This window comes from Halichoerus grypus, chromosome 12 (assembly GCF_964656455.1).
Source record: "Halichoerus grypus chromosome 12, mHalGry1.hap1.1, whole genome shotgun sequence".
In the NCBI taxonomy this organism is placed as follows: Eukaryota; Metazoa; Chordata; class Mammalia; order Carnivora; family Phocidae; genus Halichoerus; species Halichoerus grypus.
Window position 1 is genome coordinate 100,827,425 of NC_135723.1, and position 18,700 is coordinate 100,846,124.

General features: G+C 47.5%; 1 protein-coding gene across 7 annotated transcripts in view; it reads right to left on the reverse strand.

The window, feature by feature from the left end:
* PRKAG2 (protein kinase AMP-activated non-catalytic subunit gamma 2) overlaps positions 1-18,700 on the reverse strand; it is a 256,267-nt gene that overhangs the window by 24,102 nt on the left and 213,465 nt on the right. For 5 of the 7 annotated variants that reach the window (XM_078059764.1, XM_078059763.1, XM_078059767.1 and 2 more), the window contains 3 exons: positions 14,304-14,410; positions 1,488-1,569; positions 340-398 (listed from right to left, as the gene is read on the reverse strand). In XM_078059764.1, the coding sequence (XP_077915890.1) occupies positions 340-398; positions 1,488-1,569; positions 14,304-14,410 (248 nt within the window). The remainder of the gene's footprint in view (positions 1-339; positions 399-1,487; positions 1,570-14,303; positions 14,411-18,700) is intronic. The other 2 variants (XM_078059765.1, XM_078059769.1) reach the window with 1 other exon arrangement.

Below are 18,700 nucleotides of genomic sequence, written 5' to 3' on the forward strand. Positions count from 1 at the left end.
AATTTCTCCAATTTTAAGGTTTACTTCTTTAAAACCACAGAGTACATATGGTTCTTGTGAAAAAAATTAGGGGGTAACTGCATGAGGTTGCACTCCCATGGACAGGCCTGGGAAGATAAGCTCTGTGGCACCAGACCATTCATGGGTCCACGCAGTCACAACACCGCAACACGCCCATAATGTCATTAAAGATCATAAATTTAGTGACTGTATATACACTGACGTGCCCTGCCCGTTATATACATACTTGTAAAAATCAACTACCAGCACCACCACCCCTCTACACATATGCAGAAATATACAGCTCCAATGACCGACATAAGGATTTCTGGCACTTACCATGGGTGACTTATAGTATCTATGTAGTATATTTATGAAATCTGTAATTGTTAGCATTCCTGGAACAAAGAATTATATGTTAAATATAAAACTATGAAAAATTTCACAGGATAAGCAAACCTGGAATATTTTCTAGAAAAGCTTCTAAAACATACTTTAAAGGTATCAAGCACGTTTAATGTATTATATTATTTAGGACTATTAGTCTGTGAATTATCTACAACAAACTAAGATAAATTTAGCTGAAATTAAACCTGACAATAAGTACAATGGAATCAACCACAGTATTTGGCAATTCAGTGATAGAAAACTTACTGATTAACATAAAACCTCACAGAAGACTTGCAGCTACATGTAAATAATTTAATATACTTGACAATAAGCTAAGGTATTCCAGAAGCTTTACACACAGGACGCTTCCGGGGGCATTTGGATTGTTTCCTGAGAAGCATTCTACAAACGATAGTTCTTTAAGTATTGATTTAGCACCTAGTTATTAAGTGCCTACTATGGGCCAGATTCCAGGGCTACAGAGATGAAGAAGATATGAAACTTCTTTGAGGAAACGGTCACCTAAAGCAGGAGGCAGACAAACTGGTAGTTTTAAATCAACGTAATGCATACTAGGAGAGCCAACATCCGCCGCCTACTGTGATCTGTACAATGAGAGATTCTGGAGTTCAGATACTGAGTTACAGGATGTTTCCGATAGGACAGCAATGACTTAGCGCAGGCATCGGTCACGTCTACATGGCTTCATCTGCCTGGTCCACAGAGCAGGGGCTGCCCGCATACACGCGAGCAAAGGTGGCCCACGGTCAGGGGTCAGCACAGCGTCCTCTGCGCACTCTGTTCCCTGGCCTCACAGCAACTGGCAAAGGCAGAGAAGCTCCTTCAGGGAGCCAGAAAGGTACTGAATCAAAAGAAACTGGATAACTAAATAAACATGAAAAAGAAACTCCGTGGCAGCACCTCAGTGTTTTGAATTTGCTAGCGGCCCCACCTGACCCAGACGTAAAAGCCAGGAGTCCTTTAGCCTGGCAGTATGTTTTCGAGGCTGAGTTCCAAACCAGCACCTATTAGGATACCTTGGGCTTTCTGCTTTTAGGTTCCCATTTCAGATTTCTTCCCAGGCCCACACTGCTTACCTACAAAGCTTTGTTTCTTACTCTCCCACAGTGGCGCTGCTCGAACACCATTGGCTACTAAGGCAAAGAAAGCCTTTTTCACCTAAAGACAAACAGGAGAAACAAAAACATACTTTAAAGTCCATACATCAGGGGGAAAAATACCTTCAACCAAAATATCCAACCAGATCTTACCAGTTATTTTCAATGTTAAGTTTTATAAGTTTGAGAGGCTAAAAAGAGCTGAATTTATTAATATCGGCAAAAATACTTTTGTATTATATTTAAAGACTGGAGATTTTTTGAAACTGAAACAATGCAATTCACTTCAAAAAATTTTTCATTGTATCTAAAGACTTTGTACACAGAGACTTTATACAGTTAAAACTGTATAAAAGAACTAAACTTCAGTTTAATTTCTCCTGTATGTGGTTATTAGTTCTTTTCAAAACGCTGAAGTTATACCAAATGACCTGAAATGAAAATCTGTTTCTCATATGTTCAGTAATAAAACAAACAAGCATCCTTTCTCACTTCCTGGAGGCTGAGAAGAGGTATGAGAGATGTAATATCCTTGCACTTTGGTATCGTCTAGAGACAAATGTTCAGCATGTGCCGGAGCCTGTTCAGGGTGCGCTCACATATGGCGTCTCCGTGAGCCCTGGCGACACAGCCCGTCTGGGGCACCACACCAGGTTGCTATGGCACCGGAGGGGGTGGTGTGTGAAAAGCCAAAAGCTCAGTGCTGAAGATGACCCTCTAAATGCCCAGAACAAATAAACACAGGTAAAATGGCTCCCCTTTATTAAGAACTGAAGAAATGAGGATTAAAGCAATTCTAAAGTATCACTCAGAGCTGCTCAACAGGCCAATATCGTTCGGTTGCAGCAGCTAATGCAAATCATTAGAAAAATGGTGGCGCCACAGCGCGTATCAAGAACCACGAAAACATTCATACAGTTTGTGCACTAGCTTTTTCTCTGTTGAATTACGTAGTCATCCTAAATTTTAGGAGTAGGAATCAAAGATGTTCAATGTGGCATTATTTCTAATATTGAAATTGGAAAAATATCTGCCCCCAACAAAAGAAAATGCATTAAGTACTAGATTACCAGTGGGAAAAAAGTATCAAATATTAAAATTAGGAAGACCACGTTGAAGTAAAAGAAAGAAGGTTTATGGCAGTGAAAAACATCGGCTATACAATTATACATTACAATTATATAAAATATGTGTTTAAATGAAAAAGGTCAAAGAGAAGTGAGCAAAAAATTAAATGATATTAAGGAGCTGGGACAGTGATAGTGTTTCTTTGAAAAAATTTCAACGTGATATTTTCTTTTTAACTAAGAAAGAAGGTTCTCTCTCCCACTGTATTCCAAACCCCTGCTAACTTAATAATGAAAAGTAATGAGAGAATTACAGGAACCCAGACCTTCCTATCAGACTAGGATTAATCATTCAGCACCTGTTTATGCCTTTATTACAACACATCTTGCCTTTGTTTGGCAGGAGTTATGTAGGTGCTCAGTTCAGGGATGACGGGTGGGTGAGGAAATCTCGTTAATTATTTTCTATATTTGTCCCAGCCTGGTCCAGCACTGTGTCCTGATGATGTACAAGATCATCGGGGACTCCACCTGTCCGCTGAATGAATGGCACAGGACTGGGAAGAGGCGTAGGGCCATTCAGGTGACATGAGAGAGAAACAGCAACTTGGTGGCATCCATAAACTGGTCAAATATTTTTTGAACCACAGCATGTATCAAGAACCATGAAAACATTCATGCTGCTCTTGTAACTAAATGGCACCCAGGGATGATGGGCCAATTTGTAAGGTCTGCTATTTCTACCTGGATGATGCTCTGGGAACCCTTGACTGTGGTCCCAGAAAATGTTATAAAAGAATATGGGGGAGAAGTCACAGACAAACAGATTTTAAAACACATTAAATATGAACTCAGCTTGTTTTTCTAAACTGGCTGGAGTAGCAAGGGAGTGGGGGGTATCCTGTAACCACAAATTACTTATTGTTTTCCCCCAAAAAAGAGATTTAAAATAATTTATCAAGATCACCCATGACACCCTAAGTGATCACAGCTGTTGAAAACCCATCTCAGAAGGTTGCAAGTCTGCCCAAGATGAAGTACCTACAGAAGCCGTACAAAACCTACAGATCACTGTTTGAGAGCCCGGCGTGTACCACGCAAGCAAGATTCGAGAAGCTACAATTCCCCAGAGAAGAGCAGCACGTGATTCCAACGCAATAGTCATTTTGGAATTTTTTGTGGGCATTTTCCAAATCATCTTCAAATAGGTGAATCTCAACAGAAAATTGGAATCTATCAAAAAGAATGAAATACACCCCAGGTGGGTTAAATAGAAACAAAACCACACCTAAGCACACATCACTGACAAGATGCTAAGAACCGAAGGCCAGGAGAAAATCAAGCTAGAGAAAAAAGACACGAAGACACTTTCAAAGCAGCAACCACCCCACTGACAGCCCAGCAGGGGTCCGTCAGTCCACACTCTCAAACACACGGACTGTTCTTCAGAAACACACACAAGTGGTGCTTCTCCGGGGATCATTTCCCTGACCAACCTTCACCCGAAAAGCTCTTGAACAGCCCTAACTGCTATGAAGTGAGCGTTCGAGCCTCACAGCCAGTGTAGACACACCACCAACGGAAGGATGCACAGCGCTGATTCTCAATGCGGCAGGTCCCCCCCGGGGGACACACAGGCCACGACCCGGACGCCAGACGCTGACACGGTGTGCGGCGACCGTGAATTCTGCTGCAGCCGGTCAGCGGCAGGGTAGGGGGTGACAAAACCCCCACTGAGGCAGCAGTCCAGTGGCCAAGGGAACGCTAAGAAGTTAACGTGAGGAGCGCCGTCACTGCCGCAAGAGAAGGCAGAACAACCAACACTGAGGAGAATACTTGGAAGTAAAATACCTCCCGCTTCTTTTCAGTGGGTCAGTCGCCAGACGCACTAGAAACTTCTGTGGGCTCAGGTCCTTGGCCCTCTCCGAGCCTCGGTGTTCTGAGGTACAACATGGGGCTAGCAGGTAATGTTCTCCTCCCAGGCGACGATGCGGACTAACTGGCCTCGAATGTGACGACATTCAGCAGGGTGCCAGCACGAAGAGCCAAAAAGAGCACACGCTTTCGTGTCCTAGAGTGACCCGGCCAGCAGCAGACACAGATTCACTGCTCTGACTTCACCCGCCTGCGCCGTCGACGCGGCCACACCTCACGGCGGGAGGCACAGTCCACGCCCCACAGGCCCAAGGCGGCATCCGGAAGGGCCGAGACCCACTCCTGGAGCTTCGGCGCAGCCGCAGCAGCTTCCGGCTCTGGCCACGCCCCCCCGGCCGTGCCGGAGCCTCTGAGCTCGGCTTTCTCGACACCACGTGCGTGGGGTTGAAGAGCAACTGCAAACTATACTTAGAAAATTCTTCACAATGACAGAAGGCACAGGGTGTTACCAATGAACCAATAAACAGGATAAAAAGAAGGCTGGCTCAATCCGGTTCCAATCTGCAGGAAAAAACTCTTGGGGGATCCTGAGTACCTTTGAAAACTTTGTTTCAACTGATATGCAATTTGCTCAAAGTGTTATCAGTTTTAAAATGTACTTTTCAGTAGGATTTTCAAACAACCAAATGTGATAATTAGGTAAGGAAAGATGGAAAATAAAATTTTAATATAGAAATGATTTTTTTAAAACCGTAAGCTCTAAGAGATTCTGGCAGTCTAATGCCAAGTGGAACATCTGTGTTCCAAAATATGGGAATCTGGTTCCTCTGACGCTTCACTGTTCTCTATACAGTTTTACCCTGATTTTCAGTAATTAAGCTGATCGTAGGGCTTTTAAAATTAACGCTGATGAACAGCTAAAGCTCTTGAAAACTACCTAATTTGGTTTCTTACTAAATTTTTACATCAGAGCTTGTCCGGTGGATTTAACACTACCCGCTGCACGAGGAGGGGCTGGCTTCTTAGGTGAGGTACCCACGACCTCCACGCTCCAGCCCAGCTGACGTGTTGCACTGGTCTGCCCTTTTTTTTTTTTTTTTGTGGCACTTCTATGTCACAAAGTTCCTTCTACTTCAAGTGCACTTACCTATTACCATTCTACCTATGAAAACCCAGTTGACCTTTAATTTCTAACTCCACAACCGAAGTTACCCACGTCACTCCAGTCAAGGTTGACATTCCCTTCTCTCTACTCCCACAGTACCCCATTCAGCTCCTGTTACTTTTGGAGTTTCCCTCGTGTCTCCTTAGGCTTAAAAATGGCAAAGTAAACACATTTCTGACACGTTTTCCTGCTGAAAAGTTCCCCCCAAACTACAGGGAATAGAAGCTGGAAATGGAATGAACTAGGAGGTCTGTAGGGCAGCAAGCAGATGGAGGGAGGTTAATGAGTGACAGAGCCTTGCTGGGGAGGGGCAAGGTGGGGAGAGAAGCAGACTGACCTCTCCTTGCATGCGGAAGACCCAAGATCGGAGGCCCTGGCAGGGGTGGGGATGGGGCCAGAGACGAACAGGAAGCCTGGTTCAGATCGGGGAATGGCCACAGCCGCCTGCCACCACCCGAGGATCACTTTCTGGAGAACCTGCTCGGCAAATACGATGTACAGATAGATACGAACACCGGGGGCTGCCTATGAAACCGATCAGTGACAGCCGGCAAGAAGCCCACTTGTGCATCCACGCACATTCTTGCTGCACACCCTTCATGCCGAATAGGCAGCCCAGATTCACAGCCCCTTGACAAGACCTGGAGCGCTGAAGCTGCAGACGCTCCAGCTGCGGACACATCTTCCCCGGAGGGACACGGAAACAAAACTTCCCAGAGGTAGAACCAAAGGCAGGGACAGAAAGAGGCAGGATAGAAATATTAAAGGATCACTTCAGGGAGCCCAAGACGAATCGAAGTCCCAGAGAAAAAAAACAGTAGGAAGAAAATTACTGAAGACGCGACACAAGGAACACAAACCCAAGCGACGTCCACGCCCGGTTCCAAAGGGGCATCATGGGCCGGCACGAGGAATACAAAGACCACAATGAGGCCTGTTAGTCTGAAATTCTGGAGTATCAGATACAAAGAGAAAACCCCAAAAGTTTCAGAGGGGAAAACTCATGTAAAGGTGGAGCATAATTTTAAAAAGTCACAACCGATTTCTCTTTAATACTTGCATCCAGAAGTGGTGGAATGATGCTTTCAAATTTCTAAATAAAAATTATTTTCATCATGGAATTCTATACACAGCAGTCTACACAGTGAGTAGGGTAGATACAGATACTTAAAATTTCACATACTGACCTCCCGTACATCTGTCCATGGGAAGAGTTAGGGTTGAATGTGTCCCCCCAACATTCATACGTGGGAGCCTTCACTCCCAATATTGATGGTATCTGGGGGTAAGCCCTTCGGAGGTGATTAAGTTTAGATGAGGTCACTCAGGTGGGGCCCTGTGATGGGATCAGTGGCCGAGCTCTGCCCTGAGAGGACAGTGGGAAGGCAGCCATCTGCAACCCAGGAAGGGAGCCCTCCCGGGGAACTGAATTGACCACCACCTCCACCTTGGACTTACAGCCTCCACAACTGTGAGAAGTCAGTCCCTGCTATGTGAGCCCCCAAGCTGTGCTGGTGTGTTACGGCAGCCCGGGAGCCCGAGTGGGCTAAGACAGAAGCTACGGAAAAATGTGCTCCCCCCGCAAAAGAGGGAATAAATCAAAGAAGCAGAAAGCTTGTGTTCAAAAGACGGGTGTTGCAATGGAGGAGAGGGAGGAGGTATTCCTGGCCTCAGGAGACAGTGATGAGCAGGTTGGGGAGTGAAAGCTGGAGCAGGAAGACCAAGGACCAAGGACCCAGAAGGACTGGCTCCAGATGGAGCTGAAAACATGTCCGACAGGTCTGACCACAGAAGTCAGAAGGTGTACTGAATTGTACAAAGAAGGAAACGTAAATATAACTAGTTTCCACTGGGCTCAGCTGTGAATAAAACTGACACAGTCAAAATAAGGACAGCCAGGAAGGAATTCACTGCCACCTGAGACCCAGCTACGCTGGGACGATGGGGGCAGGAAGGCCACACAAGGAGCAGGAAGCCCCATCTGCCCGACCCGGAAGTAAAACGCGTCTGAAGTCCGTGAACTGAGGTAACATGGCAGTCCAGTCTAGGTTTCACAGCTGAACTGGTTGTTTCTGGGCAGTGTGACAAGGGCGTGAGGGACGGGGACACAGGCTGCTGTGTTTTACTGTAAGCTTTTCATACTACTTGACCCCTGGAGCTACTCCTACGTCCTTCTTTGAAAACCCACACACGGGTCCCTAGTGCGCTGCCTGTGGGGGTGAGCAGGCGCCCTCCCTAGTTAGTGCAGGCTTGCTGAGGGCAGGGCCACCGGGTCTTCATCCCCCCACTCTTAGCACAGTGCTCGGCCCCCACTTTTATTCTTTTCTGGAACACCGATATGCTATCATGTCCCTCGTTCCGTATACCATCTACTTATTCACTCACTGGTCCTAAGAATAATTTAGCTTGTTGAGGAATCTTTGTCTTTTATTCTTAGCTATCCCCCTGGTTTCAAGTCCTCTGTGAAGTATGTGACACCATCAGCAAAGTCAGTCCTGAAGTCATTGTCCCAAATGTTGATGAACTGAGAGTAAAAGAATCCTGTTTCTTAGCCTGGGTTCCCCAGAAAGCAGAGCCTGGCTTGCACGTGCCCGAGGAGCAGGTGTGGAGGATGGGAGCGAGACGGCTAGCAGGTGAGCCAGCGTGCCGATGGGCGGCTGACGTGGCCCCAAGCACGGGCAGGCTGGCTCAGTTCCACCCGAGGGTGCAAGTGGAGGCGTTTCTCCACTGGCTTCTCTCCTCCGCTGGTCAAGGAGGCTGGAGGTATGCCGGCGGGCCTGGGCTGCGGCGCCCCCCCACTGTACCTGAGTGAGGCGAGGGGTGGCTGGAGTCACAGGTGACCAAAGAGGATTTTAAATGGCGTACAAGAGGCATCCAACGCAACCGGAAACCCTCAAAGTTCTTGTGAGGTCCACGCTGAGCCGTGGATTCACTCACTGCGCCGACAGACTGCGCTCTGATGTCTCCTCCATCGGGGCGCCGTGCCAGGCTCTGTCAGCTGTCTAGCTGGAACCGAGCTATGCCTGTCCTGCTTTCACCTATGGAACTGCCCAAAAAAGAAATCGGGCTCGACTTCTGTGACCTGTGTTTGTCAATTCATGGTAGGTTCCTAGAGATTACTTCTTTGACTTACTAATAATTCATTCACACATCTTACCTGGGACTGGCACCACATTCCCCACCCACAGGTTTTTTTGTTTTGTTTTTTTTTGTTTTTAATCTGTTTTCTTTTTTTCATCTCTAGCCTGGGGCCCAGAACACTCTTCACAGTTCCTGTGATATCACCAAGCTTGGCAATCTGCTTTCTAAGTCCCTTTATTGCACTAGAATGTGATTCATCTGGGTCAGAAAGCAAACTGGTTTAGTGCAGACAGGCACCCTCCCATAATCTCTACACCCATCTCAGGCTTCAATTTCCTCTAATCACCATCTATTGCATTTTTTCCATTTTGAAGATCATTTTCCTTGATAGGGAAAAAGTACAAAAAGAGCTGAAGAGCTTTACTTTCTCTTTATCGGCACTTGCAGCACAAATCCCAAGCAAGAGGCCTCGCTCTCTCATTCCTTCTTGCTTTTATTTATTTTTTTGAGGGTGGTGGGGAGGGGCACAGGGAGAAGGAGAGAGAGAATCTTAGGCTAAACACGCAGCACAGAGCCTGACGCAGGGCTCGATCTCACGACCATGAGACCATGACCTAAATCAAGAGTTGGTCACTTAACCAACTGAGCCGCCCAGGCGCCCCCCCCTTCTTACTTTTAAAATAAGCAAGCCCTGCACCCTCTCCACTTGTGAACCTCAATTCGAGTCCCCACTTAAGACCATCCTGGGTGGCCCCTCCTTGTCATGCCCCTCTCTGAGCTTGCTTTAATACTATGCTCTTCCTTCTTTATTTTCTACGTGTTCTAAGAACTTGGGCTTAGCACACGGTCACTCGGATGCCTGCCTGTTTCCCCCCTTCATTTGCTCTCGGGTTTTATTAAAAGTTATATTGACTGAAATAGTTTGAGCAACAAAATAGTGATGGATCATAATTGAATAGGATACAGATGTTCACAAATCTATGCTGACATAAATGATTGAATAAAAAAATCAGTGGGAGAGAAAAATAACACGTCCTTTGCAGAGGCATTCCAACTAACTTACATAGCTACTGTGCTCTCAGGGGGTGGAGCGCAGCCCTGCACCACACACATGTGCTATGCCCCATAACTTCCTAGGAGGACAGCACGGACGCGGAGAAACCTGACGAAGACCACATCAGCCGGGTGACCCATGTTCAGGTCAACAGTGATACTAAGTGTATGGACCCTTGGTAGGACAGGATGAAATGGCACCTTATTCTCTGTGGTCTTCCTTCTAAAACGCCATAATCCCAATCTGACGGTGAGAAAAACATCAGGTAAATCCCAACAGCGGGGTCTCCCCCCGGAAGACCTGCTCAGTGCTCCTTAAAACCGTTAAGACCACAGGAGCAAGGAAAGTCTGAAACACTGCCACAGCCAAGAGGCACCTCGGGAGACGTGGTGACCCAGTGTCACGGGGTAGCCTGGGTGGGATCCTCAGACAGAAAAATGACATCAGGTAAAAAGTCAGGAAATCTGAATGAACTATGGGCTTTAGGTGATAATCTTGTATCAATACTGGTTCGTGAATCATGACAAGCGTTTGCCACACTGATGACAGATGGCAGGAATGGGGGAACCGGGGCATGGGGTGCCTGGGAAGTCCAGACTCACTTCACAGTTCTTCTATAAATCTAAAACTACTCTACAACAAACATTCTATTAAAAATAGTTATTGTCTGTGAAGAGTATTGCTAAAAAAGTCATACTGCCGTTGTGAGGGAAGGCCTGCATAATTCTTGCTGCTCCCCAACCCCCCAATCTTGGGAAGTTTTATTTATTTTTGAGCCTCTCATCACTCCTGAGGTATCACTGTTTAGAATCTGAAAGCACTAACTCCTATCTTTCATTGAACTACCAGGCTTCTCTGGAAGGGCTGGGACACATCCTCCTTCTCCACGGGGCCACGTAAGAAGCTGCTGTCTCTCGGCTCCAGGCCTTTCCTGTCTGGCCTGTGACTGTGTCTCTGGATCAGCCGTGAATTACTGTCAACTCGATCGCGTGGTGACTAGCTGCAGTGACTGTTCCCGATGTGGCATCTTGGGGGACCTGCCACGACTGCCCGGACACATACTTTCTCTCCACAGCGACTCTCAAGGAACCCCAGAAGCAGTCTCTGCTTGGACCTGGCACGGGACCCCTCACCATGTGCCTGGAGGCTGCGCTGCCCTCCTGCTCTCTGCCTTCAAGCGTCTGCAGAGACGCTCATCCTCTAGACCTTCCGCACGCCACCCTGGTCCACGACGCTGAGGGTATCGTGCTGACTGGAGCTGACGGGCAGGAAGAAGCAATACTCCAGATGATGCCCCCATGAGACGTAAGGACGTCAGAGGGTGAGTTTCCAGGGTGAGGGGAGGCTGGGAGCATTAGCAACAGCCCCTGCAAGGGAAATTCAGGTTGTTGCTCTGCACACACCCTGCCAGCCACACATCGAGGGGGAGGTCTTTTGGAAGCAACACGCACCACCAAGTGGCTACCTGACGCATTCGCTGCGTGGCCCATGATTGTTTTCAGAGTGACCAGAGCAAGGAAAGGCTTGGCAGCAAGTCCAGGCTCCTCGACCACACGGGCCTGTCACCAGCGCGTCCACACGAGGGATCCTGTACGAAGCCCCACGAAGCCCCAGCAGGAGACCCCTAGGGCACACGTCGGGGGCTGAGAAAAGCAGCAGCGAGAAACCATGCCTTCTCCTGTAGGCAGTTACCGTCCTTCCGAGAAACAGTTCCTGGCTTGCTACTGGGCCTGGCAGAGACGGAGCGAACCGTGAGACGCCGAGCTCCCACCATGAACGGGGCGGGGGGGAGGGGATGTCCTCTGACCGTCGAGCAGCACAGCCAGCCGTCAGCAAGTGGCAACGGTGCGTCAGGGACGCGGCTGCCTCCCCTTGCTCCTTCTGCGCCCGTGGTCTGGGGGTGCCCCTCACAAACCGCTGCCGACGAGGAGGAACTGGCTTGCTTTACGGACGCTCCTCGTGGCAGGCCGGCCCCAGGACCGCACGGGGCAGGACCGCAGGCTTGCGTTTGCTTTCCGCTCCGTCGGGACGGAGAGATGGACGCTGGTCCTCAGTGAGTTCTGGTATGAAATGAGAATTTTGCCAAACCCAACCATGGAGAGTCGAGCCGGCCTCTCAGAGACAGAAGCTGGAGGCTGAAACTGTCCGAGACTGTTCTTTCCCCTCGGCTGGGGGAGCCTTTCATTCCACTCTTCTCCATGCGTCTGTGCTCATCTCCCAGGTCTGGGTGCATCTAGGAGTTAGGACTCTGAGACTGGTACCCTCAGAATAATGTGGTCGTAATACTTGTCTTCTTCTGCAACTTGCTTTTTTACTTAAAAACATATTCTTTTTTCTTTTTTAAAGATTTTATTTGACAGAGGGAGAGAGACAGCGAGAGAGGGAATCACAAGCAGGGGGAGTGGGAGAGGGAGAAGCAGGCTCCGGCTGAGCAGGGAGCCGGACGTGGGGTTCGATTCCAGGACCCCGGGATCATGACCTGAGCCAAAGGCAGACGCTTAACGACTGAGCCACCTAGGTGCCCCCAAAAACATATTCTTGACAAACACTTCTTCCGTTCTTCTTAATGGCTACGTGGTATTATTCCATGAGATGCCTACACCAGGATTTATTGAACCAATGTCTTAGGATATGTGGGTTGTTTCTGGTACTCTGTCATCCCTGTGCGGTGTTCTCTACAAGCTTTCTTTGCTCTCGAGATGTATCAACGACTACTACTGCAGTCTGCGTCTAGAAAATACTCTACTCATACCTTTCAAATGCATGTTTAACTTTGCTCCACCCATGACAACCCCCAACCCCCCTATTTCCCTGGTAACAAGGTTTAGCTCCTTCAAAGCCAAGAGCCTCCCAAGATTCACGACCGCCAGGGGATGATGCACACACAGCTCATATTAACTCAGGAAGTGACATTACTGGATCAGGGGCCTCCGACAATCCACAAAAATAGCACATTTTTCATGTATCACCCAACTTTGGCTAAATTTTAAATTCGGAAGAAAGTCAATTCCGTGGCAAGGGACAAGCTGAGTAGGAGTGAAAGCAGACACAGGTCTTACCAGCCATCACTGACTTTGCTGTTGGTGGGAAACCCAGGGTCAGGAGATCTGGGTCTTGAAAAAGTAATGAGCCTTTTGGGGAATGGGAGCGAAGGTGAGACGGGTTGACCAAGTAGTTCTTTACTTTGGGAATTGAGAACTTCTAGCTCTTTTACTATGAAATCTATGGTTACAGTTGTAAAGACTAGATTTTCCGAAGTTGCTGTCTGTCACGTTCCCCATACAGTAGTGTCCTGGATGCTTTCCTGTCCTCGTTGTGTCAAAGAATCAGAGAACTTTAGGGGTTGAGGAGAAACCGTGAAAGTTACCTCGTCTGAAGTGAATTTACCTAAGTCATAGGATATAAGGTCAATTTACAAAAATCAGTTGTATTTCTGTATGATGACAAAAAACCAGTTGGCAAATGAAATTAAACAAGAACAATTCCTGAGAGTCCTGTGTAGCTGGCACCAACTGCAGGCAAAGTGGCCCTGAGAGCCCAGGTGTCCTCTGCAGGCCGCAGGGGCAAGCCGCTGGCAAGACCGCAGACCAGGCTGGGGGAGGGATGAGGACGGCCCTGGAGCAAGGGGCAGAGCTGGCCGAGTCTGGGCACCTTTCTCCCAGGACAGCCCTGGACGAATGGAGAGGCAGGGGTGAGCTCACAAGGGCACCTTCCCCTACCACGTCCTGCCAAGGGGCCAGCTGAGGCCAACCTGGCAGGGCTCCTGCCTCTCCGGGTTCTCCCCCAGTCCTTCAGGGGGTCTCCCGGGAGCACACCCTAATAAAGCACTGACTGCCCATGAATTCCTGGTCAGCGGCTGCTTCTGGGATCACAAGTGAAGCCACTCCTTTGTAAAGATTTATGTACAACCACAGGTACTAGATCCCTACGTGTATATGCATATTTATTACGTTGGATGTAACCTGATCGTTGCAGTGAATGTATCATTTAGGACTTTTCATATATGATTGTACATCATATGGGTATAAAATGAGCTGCAATAAGCAAATTTTAATACCAAAATGATAAGGTTCAATTTTTTCTGCTCAAAGAGATCAATAAAGTTCTTTCTCGAGAGATCATCTACTTGAGTAATTTTTTTTTAAACAGTGCTATTTAAAATTAATTTATTACATATTCTACTAAATAACTAAGAGAAAAAAAGATCAGGATATACTGAGGGAGCTGGTACAGGTTAAGGGTTAATAGCTCAGGCTCTAACATACCGGGCAGACCCCATCATGCACCAGCTCTGTGGATTAAGTTACTAAATTCTAGAATTTGTGGACTAAACTTTGTGATTTCAGTTCTCTGACTCTAGAACGATTTTTCTTATCTGGAGAAAGAGGACGGTAACAGCACGTTCCTTCCACGGCTGCCACGGGGACGGAGAACGCAGACAAAAGCTCAGCGAGACACCCAACATGTCTGCTGGTGTCGCTGGACGTGAATTCCCCGACGAAAGAGCCACGCGGACGGCGTGACAGCAGTGCGTGAAGACCGTGCACACTTACTTGTAATGTAGTATCAAAGACCACAAGCTTTGAACTGGTGGGAACGATGTCGTAACACTTGTGTGACCTCATGAAGCGCATGTAAACACCACTTTCTGAGTCTTCTGCTAAAAAGGAAAGAAAAAAGGCAAATATCAGCAACAACGAAGGGCTTGCTCATCAGCTGGTGAGCACGTATGAAAACCTGCGGCCGAAAGACTTATGGACACTGTGACAGGTTTTCCCATAAGCGCGAGAAGGCAAGGGCGCTCACGCGTGCAGATCCTATCCAACACCGCCCTGGAGATCCTCACCTGGACAGTATGGCAAGGAGAGAAACAAAGGCGTACAGACTGAAAAGGAGAAAGCAAAACTGTCTTTACTGGCAGATCATATGATTTTTTTTACAAAGAAGATACCAAAGAAATCGACAAAAGAAGCTCCCAGACCTAAAAGAAATGAGTCGAGCAAGGTCACAGAATGCAGCATTACTAAAAATAAAGAAACACGTAATTCACAAATAAATAATGAATACATAATTTACAATAAACGCTAAATGAAAATACGGATCTACCCAAGGAGACAGGGCACTGAAAACGGTAACTATATGGACAGATACACAGATTCTTTAAATCTCTGTAAATGTTAGTGACAGTTGGCAAAAGGATGGCAAGGATTCGTGGGGGTTCCAGCAGATTTATAAGCGAACGGCACGGTGCCACCACCCAACCGATGATGCAGAAATCTGGGCTTCCTCCTCATCACATGACCTCTGCCACCCTCCCCGGTTTATCATGGGGCCCTGCAGAGTTTACCGCAAATCTCTCTGTAATTCATCCACTTCTCCCCACCTCCACGGCCCCTGGCCTGGGTCTGATGAATGCCCTCACTTCCTAACTGGTCTTTCTGCGTTCAGTCCTGTTCTCTTCAATAGCTGTCCACACTGCATCCAGAATGGTTTTGCCAGATGCACATTTGATCATGTCACTCCGCTGCTGAGAACACTTCAATGGGTTTCAAAAAAGACAGAATCCCTGGTGTAGCCTATGAGACCCGGCCTGAAAGGTGTGGCCCCTCCGACACCCCAGCCTCACAGGTCACGGCCCGCACCCCAGTGCGCGTCCAGTCACCATATCTTCTCTTCATCCCTCCTAAACACTAGGCTCTCTTCTTCCATGGGGCCTTCAACCACTGTCTCCTCCATCTTCAACATTTTGTCCATTTCTTCTTGGCCCCGTTAAACCCTCCTGTGCTAGACTGTGCTCAAGGCCATGACCGAGAAGTTGTGGAACCAGAATTTAAACCTGGACGCCTCGATTCCAAAGCTGCGTTCCTATCCGGGATGATCACCCACCGCCCCCACCAGCAACGGCCCAACTCCTAACCGGTCTTCATGGTTGAGGGTAAAGTATACTACTTCCAAGGGACTTCGACAACCTCACTTAGCCCACACTGATCTGTACATTTTGGGAAGATTGAGAGTATCTGGGAAATATCTGGGAAGAAAAAAATTATTGTTTAGTAATTACCAAAGTAAGTGTTGAACAGCGTTGACACTAACCAAGTTCCTCAACTGTGGAAGGGGCTCGTTATCCCTTGTATGTCCTACAGTAAACGCTCCGCATACGCTGCCTGGTTTGCCAATTTCATGACAAACTATGCAAACACTCCCAAATCTCTATTTCCAATCCTGACTGCTCTCCTAGGTCCTGGAATGCATAACCCTACTGTTCCATGCACCTCCCGGCCAGTTCCTTCTCAAGCATCTCCCTGCCTGCTTGAGCAAGAGTCGGCCATCCTGGTCTAGCATCCATGAACCTCCTCATTCCTCTACCTCCTGTTCCCATGTCCAGGCAAACAGCTCCCTGCGAAGTTCCCGACTGTATTTAATCTCACTTTCTTGTATTCGTCCATTCTGCTTTAACTTAAACATCCTTCTCTACACTTTGTCCAATTTCAACCCAACCTCAAATGCCATATTATCCACAGAATGTTCACTATGGGCCAAGCATTTTTATATTGTATCCCTCACTTAATTTACATAACAACGTTGAGGGGTATGCCTTAACTTCTTCGCTTTACGTATGAGCAAACTGAGATGAGGAGAAGCTGGGGAGCTGGCCTAAAGTCAGGATTTAAACTGAAGCAGGATTTACACCTACATCCAGGACCCCAACACTTCCCGAGAGAACTCTGCAGCTTCATCAATGCACGCACATGTCGGACAGAGGCCTGTGGAGTGCTGCACTCCATCAGGCAAGGTCCCTGGTGTTGAGATGTGAAGGTGAACACAACAGGCAGTCTCTGCCCTCCAAGCCCACGCGCTGGTGGAGAACGATGGCACCCGGATATATGCCACGTGGCAGGAGAAGCCCTGGACCATGAGAGATCACCTGGGCGGACAACCAACCCTGGGTCAGAAAGGCAAGGAAGTTTAACGACCTCCTCCTCTGAAGACGTGCGGACCTCGACCTATACTTCTCATCAGCGGTCACTTCACATCTCATTTGTAGTGATCTGTGCAGCTCTAACTCTTCTCCTTCTGGGCCGATCACTCCTTTGAATGGCCAGGACTTTGCTCATCTACTACATTAATGAATTTAGTTAATAACTACTTATTGCCTATGGTCTCTGTGTGGTTCTCCGAAAGCTGGTCAGTTGGATTTGTATGATCCTTCTCTCATGATCTCAGTCTTGGGGTGATGTGTTTTGGGAGGGAGACCAAAAGGTCAAATGCCATCTCAACCCACCATAGCAAGGGCACCTGTCTCAACATGACTCACCACCTGGATCCCCTGGCTCAGGTAGTCTCGATCAGGTTTCTGCACTATGGTTACTCTGACCTTCTGTCCTGTAGTCTTTGCAAGAAAGTCACCATGTGCAGCCCTTACTGAAAGGTCAGGAGCTAGGCTCCACCTCCTTGAGGACAGAGCATCTCCATACGTTATTTGGAATTATTCTGTACAGAATTATCTGTCTGTCTGTATCAGTATGGATTTATAATACTTATTTGGGTCAGGAAGCCCCCAGGGCGTTCACCCCCCTCTGACAGCTCTGTGTGCTGCTCGGGAGCATGCTCCAAGTTCGGATAGCCTTCTGCCCTGCTCTGACTTCCTGCATGCCCCCCCCCACCGCCCGGACTTCCCTGCTCAGACACATGGCCTCCACATCAGCCGGGAGTCTGTGGAGAGCTGGGCTCTCTGGGATCTCCTCGGTGAGGGCCGCTTCAGTCAGCGAAGGCGGTGTGAGGGGGACTCCCTCGCTCTCTGTCTGAGCACACCCCAGTCTCCATGACAGGGGGGGACATGTTTCGTCCATCACCAGCATCTGACGCTATTAGCATGGTACTTGTTACGGTTCACAAACTGGTAAAATAATGACGAACAAATTCCATTCGTTATTCAGACTTGCTCAGTTTTGATCCCTCCAGGATAGCACATGACATTCAGCCATGGCTCCTTACGTTCCTCTTGGCTGAGGCAGTTTCCCGGACCTTCCTTGTTCTGATGGTCTTGAGGAATCCCGGGAGGCACTTGGCAGGAAGCCCCTCGGCTGGGGAATCTGACCTGCTCCTCACAGTTATTATGGGTTTGGAGAAGGACCTACAACATTTTTTTAAAATGTAAGAAGCCTGACCAAAGAAAGCCAAATGTTAAATATGTAAAACAAATTATAGTAAAATTTATTTTGGTTTGTAATAAGGATAGAGATTATTACTGCTGTAACAAAACCATATCAAGAACAAAGGTATTAGTATTTTAAATTAGGAAAACAAAGTGAACTATTATAAAATGTCATGGCTTCCCTACATTGAGTATGAACTTACTTTCTTTTTTTTTTTTTTTTAAGATTTTATTTATTTATTTGACAGAGACAGAGATAGCACTTCAGGAAAACTTACATGAGTCTGGGCTTTCCCATATACTTTAAGTTCCATGTTCCCCATTTTTGCTTATTTCTTGCTCAACTATTTTAAATCGTTTTCTAAAAAATAAAAGATAGCATATGTGTATAGTAAACTTGTCTTTCAAAATGTAGAATAAAGAATAAAAGATACATTTTTTAAAAACTAACAGGAACACAAGCAGGGGGAGTGGGAGAGGGAGAAGCAGGCTTCCCACTGAGCAGGGAGCCCGATGCGGGGCTCGATCCCAGGACCCTGGGATCATGACCTGAGCCAAAACCAAGGGTTGGATGCTTAATCGACTGAGCCACCCAGGTGCCCCAGGATGAAGGCACTTTATTTTTTTAAAGATTTGTATTTATTTGAAGAAAGAGAAAGACAGAGAGAGAGCATGAGTGGAGAGAGAGGAAGAAGGAAAGGGAGAAGCACACTCCCTGCTGAGCAGGGAGCCAATTCCGGGCTCGATCCCAGGACCCCAAGATCATGACCTGAGCTGAAGGCAGATGCTTAATGA